The sequence below is a fragment of the Bombina bombina genome, chromosome 4, assembly GCF_027579735.1.
Source record: "Bombina bombina isolate aBomBom1 chromosome 4, aBomBom1.pri, whole genome shotgun sequence".
Classification (NCBI taxonomy): Eukaryota; Metazoa; Chordata; class Amphibia; order Anura; family Bombinatoridae; genus Bombina; species Bombina bombina.
In genome coordinates, this window is record NC_069502.1 from 979,125,620 (window position 1) to 979,148,066 (window position 22,447).

A 22,447-nucleotide genomic window follows, 5' to 3' on the forward strand; every position below is an offset into this window, starting at 1 on the left:
AGTAAAATATTTTATAAACGTTATTTGCTCTTAATGAAGACCAATGCAGATGTCAATGTATAATGCCATGCACGTATTAACACACAGAAAAATACTACTCTAAATATATGCTGTACATATGTATGATATAATGTATACATCACGGGTGGCCACAAATGACGTATGCAACTATAAAATGATCACCATAATGCATGTACCCCCAGATATTAAGCAAGTGATATAAGCAGAACACGCTCCAGAAAGTTTTTAAACATATAATTAACCCGACGGGTTCCAGAGGGAGCAGCAACTTTCTGGAAGTAAAGGGAGTAAATACAAATGTGTGTAGTAAAATTACACAAAAGAAACAAACAGATTCACACTTTGGAGTAGCAAACGTAATGTGCGTACGTGCGTATCAACACGCCATCTTCGATCAATCAGCTAAATTGGAGCCCCGAGATATTGTAAATCCCCCCCCCCCCCCAATAAGTAAGTCCTCACCGTCTGACTCAGCCCGCACCAACAGGGACATTCCCTTCAACCGTTCCACGTAGGTGGAGGAAACGTGCCCGGTGCCCCTGTCGTCCCATTGGCGGTCCTCGTTTAGAGTGTAAACCTTCACGCGCCGTCTGGTGTCCGACATGATGAGGCTGCTGCCGGGCACCGCTGGTGGTTGACTCCCGTTTTACTTCACCCGCGGCTGCTTGTGGTCTCAGGCGTTATATTCCCGGAAAGCCCCCTCTGCAGCTCATCCTTTGCCGTTATCCAGCGGCTGGAGGGAGAAGTTCCACCGGAGGATGGGTCCGATCGTTTCCTGACCCTTCTAGTTGCCCTCCTCCCCCTCCTGGCTATGCTGTGCCGCCTCCTCCGCTTCGCTCGCAAATCACACGCCCGCCATCTTGTAACCTGATTCTCCCCTTTCTCTTCCTCCAACGATAAATGAAATGGGTTGTACAGAATGGTGTCGCAGGGGCTACGGCGTAGCGTTGTGGACAAAAGAATTATACATGACTTCCGCGAAGCAATAATTACAGGTAGGAGGCTGGGCTCTACTACTTCTCCAGTGTCGGGGAGTATACTGTGTAGGCAGTGAAGCACAGCCGTAACGTGATAATACCCATTATACGCGTCCAATAAATAAATTGCACACATTACTCAAAAAAATTTTTTCTCATTATTAAAAATATTTTTTTTGCCGTGTTTAGAGCTCATATGTATCAGTGAACAAATATGTACACATATAAAAGGAAATATGACATTTATTATATGGTTAATATAAAAACCTGATTGATTTGTATAGTCATACTATTACGCTACAGAAATATTTATGTACTTTGAACGTATGCAAATCTTTCTTGCCCTTTTCCCCCCGACCAAAAATGGTGCCCATAGCTTCTTCTTGTGTAGTTCTTATGTCACTTCGTCCTTAAATCACAGTACGCTTGCCTGGATGTATGTACACTGGTTATCTTCGTCATGACCGCCAGGGAAACAGAATGAAAACAAACAACATTAGCAACCAATCAATGCGAATCTTTTCTTTTCTAGGTTGACATTTATATCTGATGAAACTAACCAAGAGTACACTTTTTTTTGTGTTGAAATTTATTAACATTTTTAATTCTTTTTAAAAGGAAAACTTTATCACTAATGCAAAAATATTTTGCTATTTCTATCACACTGAGTTGAAAACGCCACCACAAAGTATGTTTTAATTATTTTGTTCTCGAGAAGTATTGGGTTGCAAAGGTTTTAGGTTTTTACTTTAAAGGGACAGTAAAGTCAAAATTAAACTTTCATGATTCATAAAGAGCATTCAATTTTAAACAACTTTCCAATTTACTTCTGTTTTCAATTTTGCTTTGTTCTCTTGGTATCCTTTATTGAAGACTAAAACTAGATAGGCTCATAAGGGCTCAGGAGTGTGCATGTGTCTTTAGTACTCTATAGCAGAAGTGTTTTGCAACATTGTATAACAAAGCTACAAATAATGTTGCAAAACACTGCAGCCGCAGAGTACTAAAGACACGTGCACACTACTAAGCTCTTATGGGCCTACTTAGTTTTACTCTTCAAATTTGCTTCGGCCTCTTGGTATCTTTTATTGGAAACAGAAGTAATTTGGAGAGTTGTTTAAAATTGTTTGCTCTATCCGAATCATAAAGGTTTTTAATATTGACTTTACTGTCCCTTAAAGCGCATTTATAGAAGTGTAGTGTGCTTATACTAACAAAGACTATACAGCATGAGTATAGATTAAGTGATATGGAATCTACTTTTTTTGTGGTTTGCCATTGTTTTACATTTGTGGAGGATCTCTAGAAATTAAGGAATCCAAAAAGTTAGAAGCCAACATCAACATTGTAGGCATACAGACTCCAAGGATGTGTCAAGCCTTGACTTAGGAACAGTGGTGTGGATTTAAATAAACATAAAACACTTTGAGGTTGTAATATACAATGTTCAATTATACATAGTAAACCACTTTGTAATATCAGCAGAAAAAGGAAACGATCCAGGCATCTTGTAAAATAACACTCTTTATTTTATAAAAAAACAAGTGCGGTGTGAAAAAACAGGTCGGTCTTACGCGTTTCGGCTTACAAATGTGCGGTAATCATAGACCATGCTTGAAATCCTAGCACCTGGGACTTTTAACCCCTTAATGACCACAGCACTTTTCCATTTTCTGTCCGTTTGGGACCAAGGCTATTTTTACATTTTTGCGGTCTTTGTGTTTAGCTGTAATTTCCCTCTTACTCATTTACTTTACCCACACATATTATATACCGTTTTTCTCGCCATTAAATGGACTTTCTAAAGATACCATTATTTTCATCATATCTTATAATTTACTATAAAAAAATTATAAAATATGAGGAAAAAATTGAAAAAAAACACACTTTTTCTAACTTTGACCCCCAAAATCTGTTACACATCTACAACCACCAAAAAACACCCATGCTAAATAGTTTCTAAATTTTGTCCAGAGTTTAGAAATACCCAATGTTTACATGTTCTTTGCTTTTTTTGCAAGTTATAGGGCCATAAATATAAGGAGCACTTTGCTATTTCCAAACCACTTTTTTTTCAAAATTAGCGCTAGTTACATTGGAACACTGATATCTTTCAGGAATCCCTGAATATCCCTTGACATGTATATATATTTTTTTAGAAGACATCCCAAAGTATTGATCTAGGCCCATTTTGGTATATTTCATGCCACCATTTCACCGCCAAATGCAATCAAATAAAAAAAAAGTTAAATTTTTCCAAATTTTAGGTTTCTCACTGAAATCATTAACAAACATTTTGTGCAATTATGGCACAAATGGTTGTAAATGCTTCTCTGGGATCCCCTTTGTTCAGAAATAGCAGACATATATCGCTTTGGCGTTGTTTTTAAGTAATTAGAAGTCCGCTAAATGCTGCTGCACACCACAAGTGTATTATGCTCAGCAGTGCAGGGGTTAATTAGGGAACTTGTAGGGAGCTTGTAGGGTTAATTTTAGCTTTAGTGTAGTGTAGTAGACAACCCCAAGTATTGATCTAGGCCCATTTTGGTATATTTCAGGCCACCATTTCACCGCCAAATACGATTAAATTAAAAAAAATAGAAACCTAAAGTTTGTGAAAAAGTTGACTAACTGAAATTATTTAGAAACAACTTGTGCAATTATGGCACAAATGGTTGTAAATGATTCTCTGGGATCCCCTTTGTTCAGAAATAGCAGACATATATGGCTTTGGTGTTGCTTTTTGGTAATTAAAAGGCCGCTAAATGCCACTGCGCACAAAACGTGAATTATGCCCAGCAGTGAAGGGGTTAATTAGGTAGTTTGTAGGGAGCTTGCAGGGTTAATTTTAGCTTTAGTGTAAAGATCAGCTTCCCACCTGACACATCAGACCCCATGATCCCTCCCATAGAGCTCTCTACCCTCCCCCACCCCACAATTGTCCCCGCCATCTTAAATACTGGCAGAAAGTCTGCCAGTACTAAAATAAAAGGTATTTTTTTTCTTTTCTTTTTTTTTTTAAGCATATTTACATATGCTGCTGTGTAGGATCCCCCCTTAGCCTCCAACCTCTCTCATCCCCCCCCAAACAGCTCTCTACTCCCCCCCCACTGCCTTATTGGGGGCCATCTTGGGTACTGGCAGCTGTCTGCCAGTACCCAGTTTGCATATAAAAATGTTTTTATACAATTTATTTTAGTTTTTTCTGTAGTGTAGCTCCCCCCCCAGATCAATCCCCCACCCCCTCCCAGATCCCTTAGATGATTTCCATTAGTTTTTTTTATTATTATTTTTTACAATAATAGCAAAATAGTTTCTGTAGTGTAAGCGGTTCCCACCCGCTCCCTAGCACGCGCCCTCCCGCCACCCCCTGTGCACGCGCCCGTGCGCGCCCCCGGCGATCCCGATCCCGCCCCCCTCTCTGACTAAGAAGCCATCGATGGCCGCCCACCCACCTCCCACTTCCGCTCCCACCCACCAACGAATGCGGCCATCGATGTCCGGTGCAGAGAGGGCCACAGAGTGGCTCTCTCTGCACCAGAGGGGCAAAAATTGTTATTGCAGGATGCCTCGATATCGAGGCATCCTGCAATAACCGGAAAGCAGCTGGAAGTGATCAGGATCGCTTCCAGCTGCTTTCCAAACCGAGGACGTGCAGGGTACGTCCTTGGTCGTTAAGTGACTTTTTTAAGAGGACGTACCCTGCACGTCCTCGGTCGTTAAGGGGTTAAACCCAGGTGAGTAGCAACACCACTCCCACTTAAAGTGAAGGTCAATTTTCATCAATGAGTGCCCGGTTTTTAAAAATACTTTTAAAAACAGGGGCACTTTCATTGTTGAAAATTAACATTGCACTGGATTTGAGGAAATACTTACCTTTTACTCCTGCAAAGCCGGATTGACAATTCCCCTCCTTCTTCTTCCTGCTGTAGACCACAGCAATGACGAAACTGGCTTCCTCCAATCACAGCCGGGCATCACGAGCTGGACGCTCTGGGGTGCAAGCCATGATTGGAGGAAGCCGGTTTTGTCATTTCTGACGTCAGTACAGAGGAACTGAGGCTGAGATCGGCGATCCGGTTTTGCAGAAGTAAAAGGTAAGTATTTCTTCAAATCCAATGCAATGTAAATTTTCATCAATGAAAGTGCCCCTGTTTTTAAAAATATTTTTAAAAACCGGGCACTCATTGATGAAAATTGACCTTCACTTTAACTCTATACACTCCTCACCCAAATGACTACTCTAATTTATACCACAGACACATAGACATTCTATAACAAGTGTGCTTAAACCTCTTCATATTTGTTATATATCAATATATTAAGACTATATTATAGGACTTGAACTTAAGCTTGATAACTTGACAATTATTCTGACACTATACAATTTTAATTTGCAAATCTGATCAATATGCTATTGCAATGTGTGGAAAGGCTTTTTTTCTGAAAATAAGGAGTAGAATGTAAAAACAATCGGCTAGATTACAAGTTTTGCGTTATGAGGGGTGCGGTGCTAACTTGAACGTTATTGACACCGCTCACTTACCTACAGCACTGGAATTACAGGTTTTTATAAACCCGGCATTAAAAGAAAAGAAGTGAGCGTAGAGCAAACTTGAGCTCCATACCGCACACCAATACCAGGTGCTTAAGTCAGCGGTGAGCTGGTTATACGTGCTCATGCATAATTTCCCCATAGACATCAATAGGGAAAGCCGGCTGAAAAAAAGCCTAACACCTGCAATAAAGCAGCGTAAAGCTCAGTAACGCAGCCCCATTGATTCCTATGGGGAAACAAAATTTATGTTTACACCTAACACCCTAACATAAACCCAGAGTCTAAACACCCCTAATCTTACACTTATTAACCCCTAATCTGCCGCCCCCGACATCGCCGACACCTACATTATACTTATTAACCCCTAATCTGCCGCCCCTAACATCGCCGCCACCTACCTACATTTATTAACCCCTAATCTGCCGCCCCTAACATCGCCGCCACCTATCTACATTTATTAACCCCTAATCTGCCACCCCCAACGTCGTCGCCACTATACTAAAGTTATTAACCCCTAAACCTAAGTCTAACCCTAACACCCCCTAACTTAAATATGATTAAAATAAATCTAAAGAAAACCTACTATTAATAAATAAATAAATTGGCATCAGCCAATAGGATTTTTTCAACCTTAATTCCGATTGGCTGATTGAATTCTATCAGCCAATCGGAATCTAAGAAACGCCATCTTGGATGACGTCATTTAGAGGAACCTTCATTCGTTGGGAGTCGTAAGAAGAGGATGCTCCGCACCGGATGTCTTGAAGATAGAGCCGCTCCGCGCCAGATGGATGAAGATACAAGATGCCGTCTGGATGAAGACTTCTGCCCGTCTGGAGGACCACTTCTGCTGGCTTGGTTGAAGACTTCTCCCGGCTTTGTTGAGGACTTCTTGCCGCTTCGGTGAGGACTTCTCCCGGCTTCGTTGAGGATGGATGTCGACTCTTCAAAACTGTAAGTGGATCTTCAGGGGTTACTGTTAGGTTTTTTAAGTGTTTATTGGGTGGATTTTATTTTTAGGTTAGGGTTTGGGCAGCAATAGAGCTAAATGCCCTTTTAAGGGCAATGCCCATCCAAATGCCCTTTTCAGGGCAATGGGGAGCTTAGATTTTTTTAGTTAGGGTTTTATTTGGGGGGTTTGGTTGTGTGGGTGGTGGGTTTTACTGTTGGGGGGTTGTTTGTATTTTTTTTTAACAGGTAAAAGAGCTGATTTCTTTGGGGCAATGCCCCACAAAAGACCCTTTTAAGGGCTATTGGTAGTTAAGTTTAGGCTAGGGTTTTTTATTTTGGGGGGCTTTTTTATTTTGATAGGGCTATTAGATTAGGTGTAATTAGTTTAAATATAATTAGTTAAAATATCGTGTAATTTGTTTTTTATTTTGTGTAATTTAGTGTTTTTGTTGGGTTTTTTTGTAATTTAGGTAATTTTATTTAATTTAGGTAATTTATTTAATTGTAGTGTAAGGTTAGGTGTTAGTGTAAGGCAGGTTAGGTTTTATTTTACAGGTAAATTTGTATTTATTTTAGCTAGGTAGTTAGTAAATAGTTAATAACTATTTAGTAACTATTCTACCTAGTTAAAATAAATACAAACTTGCCTGTAAAATAAAAATAAAACCTAAGCTAGAAACAATGTAACTATTAGTTATATTGTAGCTAGCTTAGGCTTTATTTTATAGGTAAGTATTCAGTTTTAAATAGGTATTATTTAGTTATTAATAGTAGGTTTGATTTAATTTAATTATATTTAAGTTATGGGGTGTTTGGGTTAGGGTTAGACTTGGGTTTAGGTGTTAATAACTTTAGTATAGTGGCGGCAACGTTGAGGGCGGCAGATTAGAGGTTAATAAATGTAGGTAGGTGGCGGTGAGGCTAGGGACGGCAGATTAGGGGTTAATACTATTTAACTAGTGTTTGTGATGCGGGAGTACGGCGGTTTAGGGGTTAATATGTTTATTATAGTGGCAGTGATGTCCGGAGAAGCAGATTAGGGGTTAATAATTTTATTATAGTGTTTGCGATGCGGGAGGACCTCGGTTTAGGGGTTAATAGGTAGTTTATGGGTGTTAGTGTACTTTTTAGCACTTTAGTTTTGAGTTTTATGTTACAGCTTGTAGCATAAAACTCATAACTACTCACTTTAAAATTGTCAGTATATTTATAAAAATCTTCAGTAGTGCTCTCCAAATAATATATCAGTCTATGGCAGGGCTATAATACAATACATTTAATAATTATCCTTTAAAATATAAACCCTCAATCAATATGCATCTACTAGAAACCATAAAATTAATATAAATATCTGAATTCTTTTATTAAGTTAATGTCTATGAACATATTGGAATATATTTGTAATACCAGAATATGACACAATATTATATACGTTTAAAAAGACTATTAAGATATGCTATACTTCTTACAAAACTCATAAAAATTTACCTTTAAAACCAGCCTTATTTACAAATAGCCTTTCATTCAATTAACACAATGGGATTTTAAGTAAAATACTCAGCTATTTACCCACGCTTTACTCTAACACAATTCTACTTTAAAATATCAACATTTTCACAGATAATTTACTTTAGCATCAATGATATATGTTTAACAATACATAGGCTATGAAATACTAACTTGAAATTCAATTTTTCTCTCTTCAATCTACCCCAAATCTTTTAATGCATTACCAGGATGATCACCAATGGATATCCAATATCTTTCAGCAGGTTTTAATCTCACCTCAGAAATACCAATAAGTATATATTGCAATCAATGAGAAAAGGTAGATTAGCTTTGCCAGAGTAAATGGTATCTCACGCCCAGCACACCAGTTATCAGTCACAGCTCAGCCGCATCTGTCCTGTTCCTCTCTGTTGCCTTACTTATATATCTTTTTCAGTCACTGGTGAGGTTGGAAACGCCCAAACGGAAACCTTGTCTCGGACTGGCCCTTTGAAATTTCATTTTTAAACAGCCAAAAAGCCTTCTGGCTGTAGTTCTCGCATTGCAGCACCGGGGGGCAGTATGTCAATACATACAGATTCATTTGAACATTTCTAACAGTGAAAGAAAATATTTCTTTAAAATATGTAATAACTGCCATAATTTCTTGTATTATTCTCTCACAATATTAATTATAGATGGAGCAGCATCATATCAATGTTCTGATTATTTTGATATGAAATATCATGTGCCTTTAGCATTATACTATATTTAAGCAAATCAATACTGCTAATTATTTTGAAATTAATGGCATTTATGCATCTGTTATACATGCATTTACACAAATATAGCCTGTTCTATATCTCCAACAAGTTCTGCCTGCATGAATTTTCCCATGGTCCACCTGAGATAAAAACAGTGTCATTAATCTTTTCTTTTTGCATACCCCCCCCCCCCCCAGATGTAGTGTCTGCATTACGTGTATCTAAGTGTCAGAGCCACACAGCAGGGGTTATTTGCATTTGAAACGTACAGGGTTACTTTCTCAAAAAAATGTCTCACCTAGGTCAGACTCTTAGGCAACATTTGTGAGGGGTAAGAGATTTTATCTCACATTTCCAGGCAGTCACACATATGGTCTCCTGAAATGGTTGTTAAATTTTAATTAAACCAAATGCTCTATTGTCCTCACTTGTGTGTTTAAAATAACTTTACATGCTGAGTGGGGGAGAACTAAACATGATTGAAGTCAGTTTTTCTGAATGAAATGAATCATTTTCTACTGACCAGTCAGATATCTGATTAAATATATATATTTATTAACCTTAAAATATATGATTAAAATATATATATATTTATTAACCTTACATATACCTTGACATAAATCCCCCTTCCAATTTTAAATAGATGTAGGACACATGTATTCAAATTGGCTCAAAGTCAATGGTATTTGGTGAGGATGTTGATTGTATGCATTATAGACAGTCTCTCATGCAGAGAGTCCGTCATTTTTGAGCCTTCATGTTTATCAGTTAGGCATCTTTAAACTACAGTATGTCTTTTTTCATTTGGGGATATGGCACTTCATTCTCCCTCTATGACTTGTAGTTGGGACCTAGGATGACATACTCGCAGCTGATTGATATGGACCCATTTATCTATGAAACTTTCATTTTTGGGGATCCTTATTTTATAGGCCACCGGAGATATTTTGTCAGTAACAACAAAAGGACCTTTCCATGATGGAAGAAATTTCTTCTCCCTAACCTGATCTCTTCCAAAGTTATAAAGATAAACTTTATCATTTATTTCATATTCCTTTTTGGACGTCTTGTGATCATAATAGGTTTTAGTGGCAGTTGCAGCTTTCTCTAAATTCCTTTGAGCAAATGCAAAGGCATATTGCAGGTGCTTTCTTAGGTTCTCCACATATTGGTGGGTATTAGCAGCGTTTATCAAGTTTTGGTCTGATGTACGGTACAGCAGATGCTGAGGTAGAACCATTCTTCTACCAGTCATCAGTTCAAAATGTGACATCTTGGTAGCACTACTTGGAATTGCTCTTAATGCCATTAGGACTAGAGGTAGTTTTACATCCTAGTCTTTACCCGTTTCACTCACAAACTTTTTGAGGATTTTAACAATGGACTGGTTGTAACGCTCTACATCACCACTTGAGGCAGCTCTATAAGCAGGGTTTGTTATTGCTTTTCTGCATGCCATTTCTTTTCCAAGTTGGCAGGTATTCAACAAAACTGTCACGCACATAATTTGAGTCAGTTATGATCACAATTTCATGAATACCATGTTCAATAGCCATTTCAATGGTTTTGAGAACAGCAGTGAGTTCTGGAACTTGACTGGATCTTGGTCCAATGTTAAAACCTATAGATATATTTGAGAATCCATTTGCCCAAGTTATACCAATGTCAGCGACTAGTCTGCACTCATTATCAATAGTGGCATGGTAAGAACAACCATCAACATATACCCAAGGTAATGTTTGGCAATTGTCCTCATTGTACATTTTATATGGGGAAAGTAATTGTTCTTCCAGGAAATCATCTTCTGATAATTCTTCCCCAGGATCTCTAGCAGTGCAGTCGTGGAGCTCAGCAAGCCCCTGTGCGACTGGATTCTTTTTATTCTGCTTGTAGCAAATTTCTAAAGGCCAGCCTTGTAAGGAAAGAGTCCACGCTGTTATGCGGCTATTAGACAAATTCCCATCTCTTATTCTCTCACTTTGCAAATATAGCAAAGGCTGGTGGGCCATCTCTACAATAATTTTCTCGCCCTGTATATAGCTGCGGAAATTTTGTAGAGCCCATACAGTAGATAAGAGGGCTTTTTTGCAATCGCTAAATTTTATTTCTACTGGGGATAGAGTTTTGCTCGCATAAGCAATGGCTTTGCTTAAATTATCATGCTTTTGGTATAAAACAGCACTCATGCTTACATCCGTGTATCCTGTCTCTAAGAAGAAAGGTTTACCACCTTCAGGGTATGCTAAGCAAAGTGCTTGAGTGAGTTTTCTTTTCAGCTCTTTTATGGCTGTCTCTTGAGACTCACTCCAGTGCCATTTCACATCCTTCTTTAGAAGAAGTAGTAGTGGTTTAGCTAATTCTGCATAATTATCAATGAATTTGCAAGAATAATTCGTCATACCCAGGAATGATCTCAATTCCTTTAAGTTAGTTGGGTTTTTAGAATTTAATATATCTTCCACCTTTTTTCTTCTGAGGATTTAGTCCTTCAGAAGTAACTTCATGTCCCAAGAAGTTTACAAGAGTGCGGCACCATTGAGCTTTTTGTAGGGATAATTTGACACCTGCCCTTTTAAGTTGGCTAAGGACATGTTTAAGCTCTGTTCTGTGTTTTTCAAAGTCTGTGCTTTTGATTAAGACATCATCAACATAAGATAAGGTCCCCCTTTCCAGTGCATCAGGCACAGCCTTGTGCATGAATACAGCAAATTCATGTCCAGAATTTATGTAACCAAAAGGAAGTCTCTGAAATGCATACTGGACCTTTTGGAATAAGAATGCCAGCTTATACTGGTCCTCCTCATGTACCTTTATGGTCCAATAAACTTTAGAACCAACAGTTTATGATATCATGCTCCGAGTTATACCCTAGAGGTATCTGCGTTTTGAGCTTAAAAATCCAGCAAGCCTCCTGCCTTTTTAATTGATTAAGCCTGTCATCTCCTCTTTGTGGTTTCTTTATGACCTCTATAGCGTTCCACCTGAACATTCTTACATTTTGGTTATGCTCATCAATAAAATGCTTGGCTAGGGAGGAGCAGGGGATATCATTTTCAATATATGTGGGATGCTCTCTAATACGTGTTCTCGCGTCTCGAGTTGTCATCCCAATATACTGATGTTTATAAAAAGAGAAGAGCGCAGGACACGCATCTAAGTGCAGAGGATAAGTAAGATAGCTTCCAATAGCCCCTAATGAAGAGTACTACTTACAGAAGTTTCGTGGATGTTGTTCACGTAAGTTGTACACAACTATGTCGCTTGTTCAGTTCTGGCGTCTGACGTGTATATGGCCCGCCTCCTCTTGACCGCTCTTAGCCAATCGGGTCTCTGGCTCTGCGACTGTATGTATTATCAGCTGTTCCCCGGGAAAGAGATATTCAGACAGCTCTGGCTTGGATCTCAAGGTGTGTCTGTTTCACCTCCCAAATTAATATATAGGACGATACCATGCAAAGGACACTGTTTATATTCTGAGCATTCTATCAAGTATACCACATATTCTGTGGTACAGTTGATACAGCCCTTAACATCAAACGCTTCACCAGTTGTATAGGACTTAAACTTTTTGGTCACTTTAATGAAGCCACATGCACAGCGCCTCCTGCTATCGCATCTGTAGGTTCCATTTGTCACTAGCCAGGCACTCCCTTGATCAGTGGTTTTATTTCTTAGCTGACTAGGAGACAACAGATTTCCTTGCGTTTTACCTCTTTTATACACAAAATTGCAGCCTCTTTCAATTGTCTCCATAAGAGCTGAATCTCCATACACCATGGGCAAATATTTTTTAATGTGAAAATGTGTAATTGTTAAAGGCGCCTAAAACAAGTGAAATAGTGATATATCACTAAAAAGTCGTATATCCCTCTAAAAGGACAACGAATCAAAAAGGTGTATTAGTTGATAACGTAAGTAATCAACTAAATATAAATGGATCTTGAAGTCTAATTAAAACAACAAAATCCCTGCTAACCAAGCAAATATAAGTGCTCAGTAATGAGGACAAAAAATAATTATAAATAAAAATATATGTGATACAACTTAAAAATAAACACATATAAATAAAATGCAGCAAAAAATATATAAACACAATGCTTGAATAAGCAACGTTATAATCATAAAACAATGCCTAAATAAGCAATGTCAAGGGTAAGATAATCTCAAACCACAGATAAAGTCCCCATCAGAGTATTCCAAACGAAAGACACCCTTGAGGTCGAAATAGGAGACAATCTCAAATGGCCCAATCAGTCCGTTTAGAAATCCGGCAGCAATCTTCTTCCAAGGTTGTTTGACAAAAACAAGCAGGAATCTAGAAATAGTGGAGAAAGCAGAGAAGAAGGCGCCACAATAGTGCTATATCAATGGGGTAATAAAGTCACGCACAAGTCAAATGTGAACTTACGAGATCCAAAGCACTTGAGAAGTGCCACAAGTGCGGGCTGAACTATTACAGCTGTCCAGCGAGCTTTCCTCTCCGTAAGAGTTTTAAAGCGACAGCCTCGCAGTCGTCAGTCCTAGGTAGCCGTAATTGCGGTATCAGCAAGAGTAACTGCAAAAGTAACCCGTGTAAGGGTAAATAAAATTAAAGCTTGTGATATCTGGATAAAATCAACTTAGTTTATTGTTGAAACACAACGCGTTTCCCGATCCTCCGACCGTTTCATCAGGTGTATACATATTAAAAGATATCACAGCTTATAAATCATTTGTTGGCGTCTAACAACATTGAATGCGCCTGCGTAAAAAAGTAACAAACCAATCAGTGCATAATATAAGTCGGCATTATACTCATTTGTCAAAACCATGGGTGTGTCTGTATAACGTCCAACGAGCAAATAACATCACTAGATGTATTCACACCCACAAATGTGAACCAATGAGAATACAGAGATTTGTGTCTCCGTATTCATGGTGCACAATATTGAAAATAGGTCAATATCAACATAGATTAATACATCCTAACAATTAAACATTCTAACATCCTTAAAAACATTCAACAATTGCATATATACAGAGTCATCAATTCTAACAAATTTGTTAAAAAATACTGATAACATTAGCGTACGAATGTAACAGACCTTGGTGATGTCGGCATGACTCTTATTAATCTAAACCGTGGGTGTATGCACACCTCTCAATTCCAACATATAGCAACCCTAGATGTATTAACACCCACACATGTGAACCAATAAAAATACAGAGATAAAAGGCTCCGTACTAACTGGTGCACAACAATGGGGGTCATTACCAACAGCGATACACACATATTAAAAAATCCTAACAGATAAACATTCTATCATACATATAGCAATGGTCAGTAAAAATACAACAAAAACATATATATTAAGTCGACAAAGTTAAAAACCTTATCAAACAATAACCTGAGTACTAAGTATCTCATGGACCCATGATTATAAAATGAACATATTCAAAGGAATTGAAGAACCAATGTGCATTAACCCCTTAATAAGAGTACTCCCGAATGAGAAGATGCTCATTATCAGATCTCATAGTAAACAAAACCAAAGGGAAAAAAACACATCGATCTTCAATAACCATAATCACAATAAAATCCATAGAACATATGTTTTGAAAACATTTCTTCCTCAAATTGATTGCGATCAGAGTCAGAGAAATATTATTAAAAAAGATGATCACAAAATATACCGCTACATGCGGACTCGAACTCACAACCTTAAGGGTGAGAGGCAACCTGTCTAACCACCAAACCGCCAAAGACCCAATGGAAAGGCGAACCCGACAGTCCAGATGGGCACTATTTTTGTCTCGGTTTAATTATGTGGTCTCCTACCTGCCTGGTAGTAAGAATGTTAGGGCTGATGCCCTCTCTCGACAATTTTCGCCTCTGTCCAAGGAGGAGTCTGTACCTACTCCTGTTATACCTCCTGACCATATTTTTGCTACCATATGTGCTAATTTGACTTCTCCCTTGGGGGAGGAGATCCTGGCTGCACAAACCAATGCACCTCCTGAGAAACCTAGTGGTAAGTGTTTTGTTCCTGAGAATCTTCAAACTAAACTTTTGCACACTTACCACTATGCTAAAGCCGCAGGTCACCCAGGCAAGAACCAAATGATTTGGTCTGTCACTCGACAATTCTGATGGCCAGGTCTTCGTTCTGATGTTGCTGCGTATGTTGCCTCCTGCTCAGTTTGTGCACAGAATAAGACTCCTCGACGTCTTCCTGTGGGTCTTCTTCAACCTATTACTAATGGTGAGCGTCCTTGGACACATATTTCCATGTACTTCATTGTCGAGCTCCCTGTTTCCAATGGCAATACTGTTATCCTTATGGTGGTTGACCGTTTTTTTCTAAAACGTCACATTGCATTCCCTTGATGAAGCTGCCTACCGCTCAGGAGCTTGATTCAATTTTTGTCCGGGAGGTCTTCCGTTTACATGGGTTACCCAAGGAGATAGTGTCGGACCGGGGTAGCCAGTTTGTCTCCAGATTTTGGCGTTCCTTTTGTGCTCAAGTGGGGATCCAGCTTTCCTTCTCCTCTGCATATCACCCTCAATCCAATGGGGCTGCGGAATGGTCTAATCAAGCTCTGGAACAGTTCCTCCGTTGCTATGTCTCAGATCAACACAATAATTGGTCTGAACTGTTACCTTGGGCAGAGTTTGCTCATAATATTGATATTAATGCTTCCTCCAAGTTATCCCAGTTCATGGTGAATTATGGGTTTCAACCATCCTTGTTGCCCAATTCATTCATGTCTCAGGGTATTCTGGCTTTGGAGGAGCATCTCCTGCAACTCCGTTCCACGTGGGTGCAGATTCAGGATTGCCTTCATCGTTCTATGCAGCGCCAAAAGTTCCAGGCTGATCATAGGCGTCTGCCCGCACCTTCCTACCAGGTTGGTGAGAGAGTTTGGCTGTCCTCCCGCAACTTGAACCTTCGTGTGCCTTCCAATAAATTGGCTCCCCGTTATGTTGGTCCTTTTCGAATACTCCGACGGGTTAATCCTGTGGCCTACGCTCTTGACCTTCCTCCTGCTATGCGCATCTCCAATGTTTTTCATGTCTCCCTCTTGAAACCATTGGTTTGTAATCGGTTTACCACTGTGTTGTCTCGTCCCCGTCCTATCTTTGTTGACAACCATGAGGAGTATGAGGTCAGCAGCATTATTGACTCTCGTATGTCCAGGGGCCGTGTACAGTATTTGGTTCACTGGAGGGGCTACGGTCCGGAGGAGCATTCTTGGGTTCCCTCCTCTGATGTTCATGCTCCCGCCCTCCTCCGTGCCTTCCATGTCCGTTTTCCCAATAAGCCTTTTGTCCTCCCGCGGGGGAGGGGTCGTTGAGGGGAGGGTACTGTCAGGGTTTTTTCCCTGTTGTGTTTGCCATGTGCTGCTGGCAGCCATTTTACTCATCTCTCTTCCTGACTATGGTGCATTGTGGGGGATGCTGCTCATTTCCTGCACTTCCTTTTATGGCCAGACTGGTGTGCATCATCCATGTGAGACTGGATGCAGTCTCAGAATTGTAATGTCATCACTTATTATTTAAAGGGCCTCTGTTCAGTATGCTTTGCCTTTGCATCTTCTCAGACCTGTTTGTGAGAGTTCTTGTGTATTACCTGGTTCCTGATCCCTGTCTTGTTCCTGACTCTGCTGTTTTCCTTGTTCTTGATTCCGGCTCGTCTGACTATTCGCTTTGGCTCCTGACTTGGCTCGTCTGACTACCAGCTCTGGTTTTGACTCCTGGCTTGTTATTTGACTTGTGGGCTTTTTTATTATTTTTTGCTATTAATAAAGGTGTGATTATTTTTGCACTTCTCGTCTCAGTCTGATTCCTGGCACCCTGACAAGACGTCCTGTAGTCTAGCATGGGAGGAGGTGATGGTAGAAGAGGCAAGGAGTAGATCATTGCTGGATCTTAGGGGACGGGCTGGAGTATATTTGTTGATGAGTGAGGACAGGTAGGGGGGGCTGCATTGGTAAGGGCTTTGTAGGTCAGAGTGAGAATTTTGAATTTAATTCTGCTGTGAATGAGGAGCCAGTGAAGGGACTCACAGAGGGGTGAAGCGGATACAGAGTGTCGGGAGAGGTGAATTAGCCTAGCAGAGGCATTTAGGATGGATTGAAGGGGGGAGAGGCAGGAGAGAGGAAGGCCAGTTAGTAGGTTGTTACAGTATTCAAGCCGGGAAATTACTAGGAAATGGATCAGCTGGTTAGTAGTTTCAGCACTCCAAAAATGACAAATTTTTTGAGATATTGCGTAGATGGTTCCGTCAGGATGAAGAGAGCGATTAGATGTGGGGTATGAAGGACATATTGGAGTCAAGTGTAACTCCTAGGCAGCGGACTTGGGGTGATGGTGAGATAGTGGTGTCACCAACAGTGATAGTAAAGTTAGAAACTGGAGTAGAATTAGATGGGGGGATTAGAAGAAGCTCAGTCTTGGACATTTTGATTTTTAGGTGGTGAGAGGCCATCCAGGAAGAAATGCCAGATAAGCAGTTGCTGATGTGGGAAAGGACAGAAGGAGAGAGTGCAGGGGTGGATAGGTAGATCTGAGTATCATCAGCATAGAGGTGATAGTTGAAGCCATAGCTACTGATAAGTTTACCAGTGAGGAAATATAAATAGAGAAGAGTAGAGGGCCTAGAACAGAGCCTTGAGGTACTGCAACAGACAGAGGCAATGGAGAGGAGGAGTCACCAGCAAATGAGACAGAAAAGGACCTATTAGAGAGATAAGAATGGATCCAGGAGAGGGCAATGTCACAGAGGCCAAGGGAGCTGAAAGTCCGTATGAGGAGGGGATGGTCAACAGTGTCAAAGGCAGCAGACAGGTCAAGTATGATAAGTATAGAATAGTGGCCATTGTTTTTAGCAGAAAGAAGATCGTTGGTAACCTTGGTGAGGGGCAGTCTCAGTTGAGTGTTGGGGACGGAAGCCAGATTGCAGGGGGTCAAGCAATGAGTTTGAGGATAGGAAGTGGGTTAGGCGATTGAAAACTAGTTTTTCCAGGACTTTTGAAACTAGCGGAAGCAGTGATATGGGGCGGTAGTTTGCAGGAGAATTGGGGTAGAGGGAGGGTTTTTTGAGGAAGGGGGTGACCTTTGCATGTTTGAAGGATCATGGAAATGAACCAGTAGTAAGGGATCGGTTGAATATGTGAGTAAGATCTGGGGTGAGGGTAGAAGACAGAGAAGGTATTAGATGTGAAGGGATAGGGTCCAGTGGGCAGGTAGTGAGGTGTGAGGAAGATATTAGGGAACTCACTTCATTCTCAGTGGTTGGGGGGAAGGTACTGAGAGTGGTGAAGGGGGTGAATGGGGGCGGAGATGGAAGGTTGCAGTCTTGTGGTGGGATGTTACTTCGGATGGTGTTTTGTTGAAAAAGTAGTCTGCCAAGTCTTGAGCACTAAAGGCAGATGAAGGGGGTGGTGCAGGTGGCTAGAGGAGAGTGCTGAAAATGGAGAAGAGACGTTTAGGGTTTGAGATGTGAGAAGATATGAGAGAAGAAAAGTAGTTTTGCTTGGCTAAGTGAAGGGCAGAGGAGTAAGAGTAAAGAATGAGCTTATAGTGTAGGAAATCGGGTTCAGATCGGGATTTCCTCCAGGCACGATCAGCAGCACGGGAGCATTTTTGTAGATAGCGTGTTTGCTGAGAGTGCCAGTGGGGTTTTGCGTATTTGTGGTGGAGCAAGGGTGTCGAGTGCAGAGGAGAGAGTATTGTTATAGTAGTTTGTAGCAAGGGCAGGGCAGGATACCGTGGAAGTGTGGGGAAGACGTTTTTGAATAAGGTTAGAAAATTGGAGAGGATCCACAGTGTGCAGATTTCTACAGGTGTGGAGGTGGGGGGGGAGAAATAGGTTTAGCATGTACATTGAGATTATAGGTGAGCAGATGGTGGTCTGAGATGGGAAATGGGTGACAGGTGACATCAGAAGGGGAGCAGAGGTAGGAGAATACCAGATCAAGAGAGTGTCTGTCGCAGTGAGTAGGGAATATGATGGATTGTGAGACTAAAGGTGTTTGTGAGTGAGAGAAGTTTAGAGGCAGCAGGGGCAGATGGGTTATCAATGGGGATGTTGAAGTCCCTGAGTATTAGAGCAGGTGTATTTGTAGAGAGAAAGTGAGAAAGCCAGGCAGCAAAGTTGTCGAGAAATTGGGAGGTTGGTCCAGGGGAGCGATAGATAACTGCCACCTTGAGGGATAGGGGGGAAAAAATGCGGGTGCAGTGCACTTCAAAGGAGGAGAAGGAGAGAGATGGATGAGGATGCAGGTGCTGATAGGAGCAGGAGGGGGATAGTAAGATTCCAACACCGCCACCATGTCTCTCACCTGGCCTAGGTGTGTGGCTAAAGTGGAGACCGCTGTGCGTTAGAGCAGCAATGAAAGCAGTGTCAGAGGAAGATAGCCAGGTTTCAGTAATTGCTAGAAGATTGAAAGCGTTAGAAACAAACAGGTCGTGAAAAGTTGTAAGTTTGTTACAGACAGAGCGTGCATTCCAGAGGGTACAAGAAAAGAGAGGGGGTATGGGTTAATGTAGATGAGATTGTTGGGATTGCGTGACCTTGAGTTTGTATTGTGGGAGATTAAGCGAGAGTGTAAAAGTGTAGTGATTGCTGCAGGGCCAGGGTTAGGAGAGATGTCACCAGCAGCAAGCAGTAGTAGTAGTGTGAGTGACAGAAGGTAAGAGTGAGACTTGTAGGAGCGTGTTGGATTAGAGACAGGAGAGTTAGATGGGGAAGTATTTCTAAGGAGGCAGAGTAGCTCATCAGAGGACAGCATAGGGGATGAGAGAAGGGAGGGAGAGATAATGATAGTGTGGAGATTGTTGATGTTATAAGGGCATGCATTGAGTTTTAGGAAGAAAGCATGTTTTGAATCTTTTTAAAGATTTCATTTGGAAAGACACATTCAGCTGGTTAACGGTTAATGTGGTCTCTTTATAAGCCACCATCCCACATGACCTTGGTTTAAGAGCTATTGCCCATTCTCTGGATTTGGATGGCATTTTTGATGATGGATTTAAAGATGGATTTAAAAAATTCATATTGGATCTGATTAAATTCCTCCTCAAACATAACTATTTCATGTTTGAGGGGGAATATTCCTTATAGAGGCAAGGCACTGCCATGGGGACACGGTTTGCGCCAACTTATTTATGGGGTGGCTTGAGCAGTGCCTGGTTCTGGGAGATGGTAACCCATTTAAGGACTCTATAATCCTTTATAAATGGTTTATAGATGACCTTATTGTGGTTTGGGATGGAGACAAAAAAGGATCTGATTTATTTGTCTCTTACCTGAATAGAAATGCTATGGGTATAAAGTTTACATACGAGTGGAACAAAGAAAAGATTAACTATCCTGACTTAGTGTTAAGTGCAGATACTACCAAAAATAGAGTTAAAACTGACTTGTACCAAAAGCCCATAGCAGGCAATGCACTTCTACATGCTACTAGTAATCACCCTAAACACATAGTCAGAAGTATTATCAAAGGGCAGCTGATGAGGGTGAAAAGGAATTGTTTCCAAGCCGAGGGATAAAAAAAAGCCAAAGAAGAACTTACAGACAGAATGGTAGCTTTTAGGTCCAAAAATACTGTCAAAAGATCAGAAACCTATGTTTGTTACCCAGTATTCAAACCAATATTCAGCTATATGTAACATCATTAAAGAATATTTGCCAATGATGTATGGAGACAATAGAAGGAGGCTGTAATTTTGTGTATAAAATAGGTAAAACGCTAGGAAATCTGTTGTTTCCTAGTCAGCTAAGAAATAAAACCACTGATCAAGGGAGTGCCTGGCTAGTGACAAATGAAACCTACAGATGCGGTAGCAGGAGGTGCCGTGCGTGTGGCTTCATTAAAGTAACCAAAAAGTTTAAGTCCTATACAACTGGTGAAGAGTTTGATGTTAATCGGCTGTATCAACTGTACCACAGAATATGTGGTATACTTGATAGAATGCTCAGAACCTAAAAGCAGTATATTTGGATGACAACTCTAGACGTGAGAGCACGTATTAGAGAGCATCCCACATACATTGAAAATGATATCCCCTGCTCCGCCCTAGCCAAGCATTTCATTGATGAGCATAACCAAGATTTAAGAATGTTCAGGTGGAACACTATAGAGGTCATAAAGAGACCACAAAGAGGAGATGACAGACTTACTCAATTAAAAAGGCAGGAGGCTTACTGGATTTTTAAGCTCAAAATGCAGATACCGCTAGGGTATAACTCGGAGCATGATATCATAAACAGTTAGTTCTAAGTTTTTGGTTTAAGGTTCTAGCTCTTGCCTGTTTATGTCACTATTGTAAAAAATCTTACTCAGTTGCTAAGAATGTAGAGCTGTAAATTGATATTGTAAAAGGTTAGAAATCCAGTTGTTTAGCTTGAGTTTAATTTCGGTAATATTGCTGCAATAAGATTGATATATAATGCATATGAAAAGGCATTAGCGTATTTATATAGCCCTTACATTTTGAACAAAAAATATACGGCTAGATTACGAGTTTTTGTCGGTAATGGTGTGCGTGACTAACGCACAGTTTTCCCTCACTGCTCACCTACAGACAACGCTGGTATTACGTTTTTTTTTTTTAAACCCGGCGTTAGCCGCAAAAAGGTGAGCGTAGAGCAGAATTTAGCTCCACATCTCACCTCAATACCGGCGCTGCTTATGGTAGCAGTAAGCTGGCTAAACGTGCTTGTGCACAATTTCCCCATAGGAATCAATGGGGCAGAGCCGACTGAAAAAAAACCTAACACCTGCAAAAAAGCAGCGTTCAGATCCTAACGCAGTCCCATTGATTCCTATGGGAAAATACTTTTATGTCTACACCTAACACCCTAACATGAACCCCGAGTCTAAACACCCCTAATATTACACTCATTAACCCCTAAGCTGCCGCCCCCGACATCGCCAACACCTACATTATATTATTATATTATTAACCCCTAATCTGCCGCTCCATAAACCGCCGCCACCTACATTATACTTATGAAACCCTAATCTGCTGCCCCCAACATCGCTGACACCTACTTTTTATTTATTAACGCCTAATCTGCCACCCCCAATGTCGCCACCACCTAACTACACTCATTAACCCCTAACATTACAACCCACCACCCACACACCCAACTCTACTCTAAAACCCACCCAATCCCGCCTTAATAAAACCTAACACTAACCCCTTGAAGATCACCCTACCTTGAGACGTCTTCACCCAACCGGGCAAAAGTGGTCCTCCAGATGGCCAAAAGTCTTCATCCGATACGGCCAGAAGAGGACCTCCAGACGGCCAGAAGTCTTCATCCAGGCGACATCTTCTATCTTCAACCATGCGGAGCGGAGCGGGTCCATCTTCAAGCCATCAGACGCGGAGCATCCTCTTCCATCCGACGACTAACACTAAATGACGGTATCTTTAAGTGACGTAATCCAAGATGGCGTCCCTTCAATTGAGATTGGCTGATAGAATTCTATCAGCCAATCGGCATTAAGGTAGAAAAAATCCTATTGGCTGATCCAATCAGCCAATAGGATTGAGCTTGCATTCTATTGGTTGTTCCAATCAGCCAATAGAATGCGAGCTCAATCCTATTGGCTGATTGGATCAGCCAATAGGATTGAACTTCAATCATATTGACTGATTGCATCAGCCAATAGGATTTTTTCTACCTTAATTC

General features: G+C 40.6%; 1 protein-coding gene across 2 annotated transcripts in view; it reads right to left on the reverse strand.

The window, feature by feature from the left end:
* PPP4R3B (protein phosphatase 4 regulatory subunit 3B) overlaps window positions 1-923 on the reverse strand; it is a 100,774-nt gene extending 99,851 nt beyond the window's left edge. For both annotated transcript variants that reach the window (XM_053712021.1, XM_053712020.1), the window contains exon 1: window positions 484-923. In XM_053712021.1, the coding sequence (XP_053567996.1) occupies window positions 484-625 (142 nt within the window). In that variant the 5' untranslated portion in view covers window positions 626-923. The remainder of the gene's footprint in view (window positions 1-483) is intronic.
* Between the last annotated feature and the right edge of the window lie 21,524 nt (window positions 924-22,447).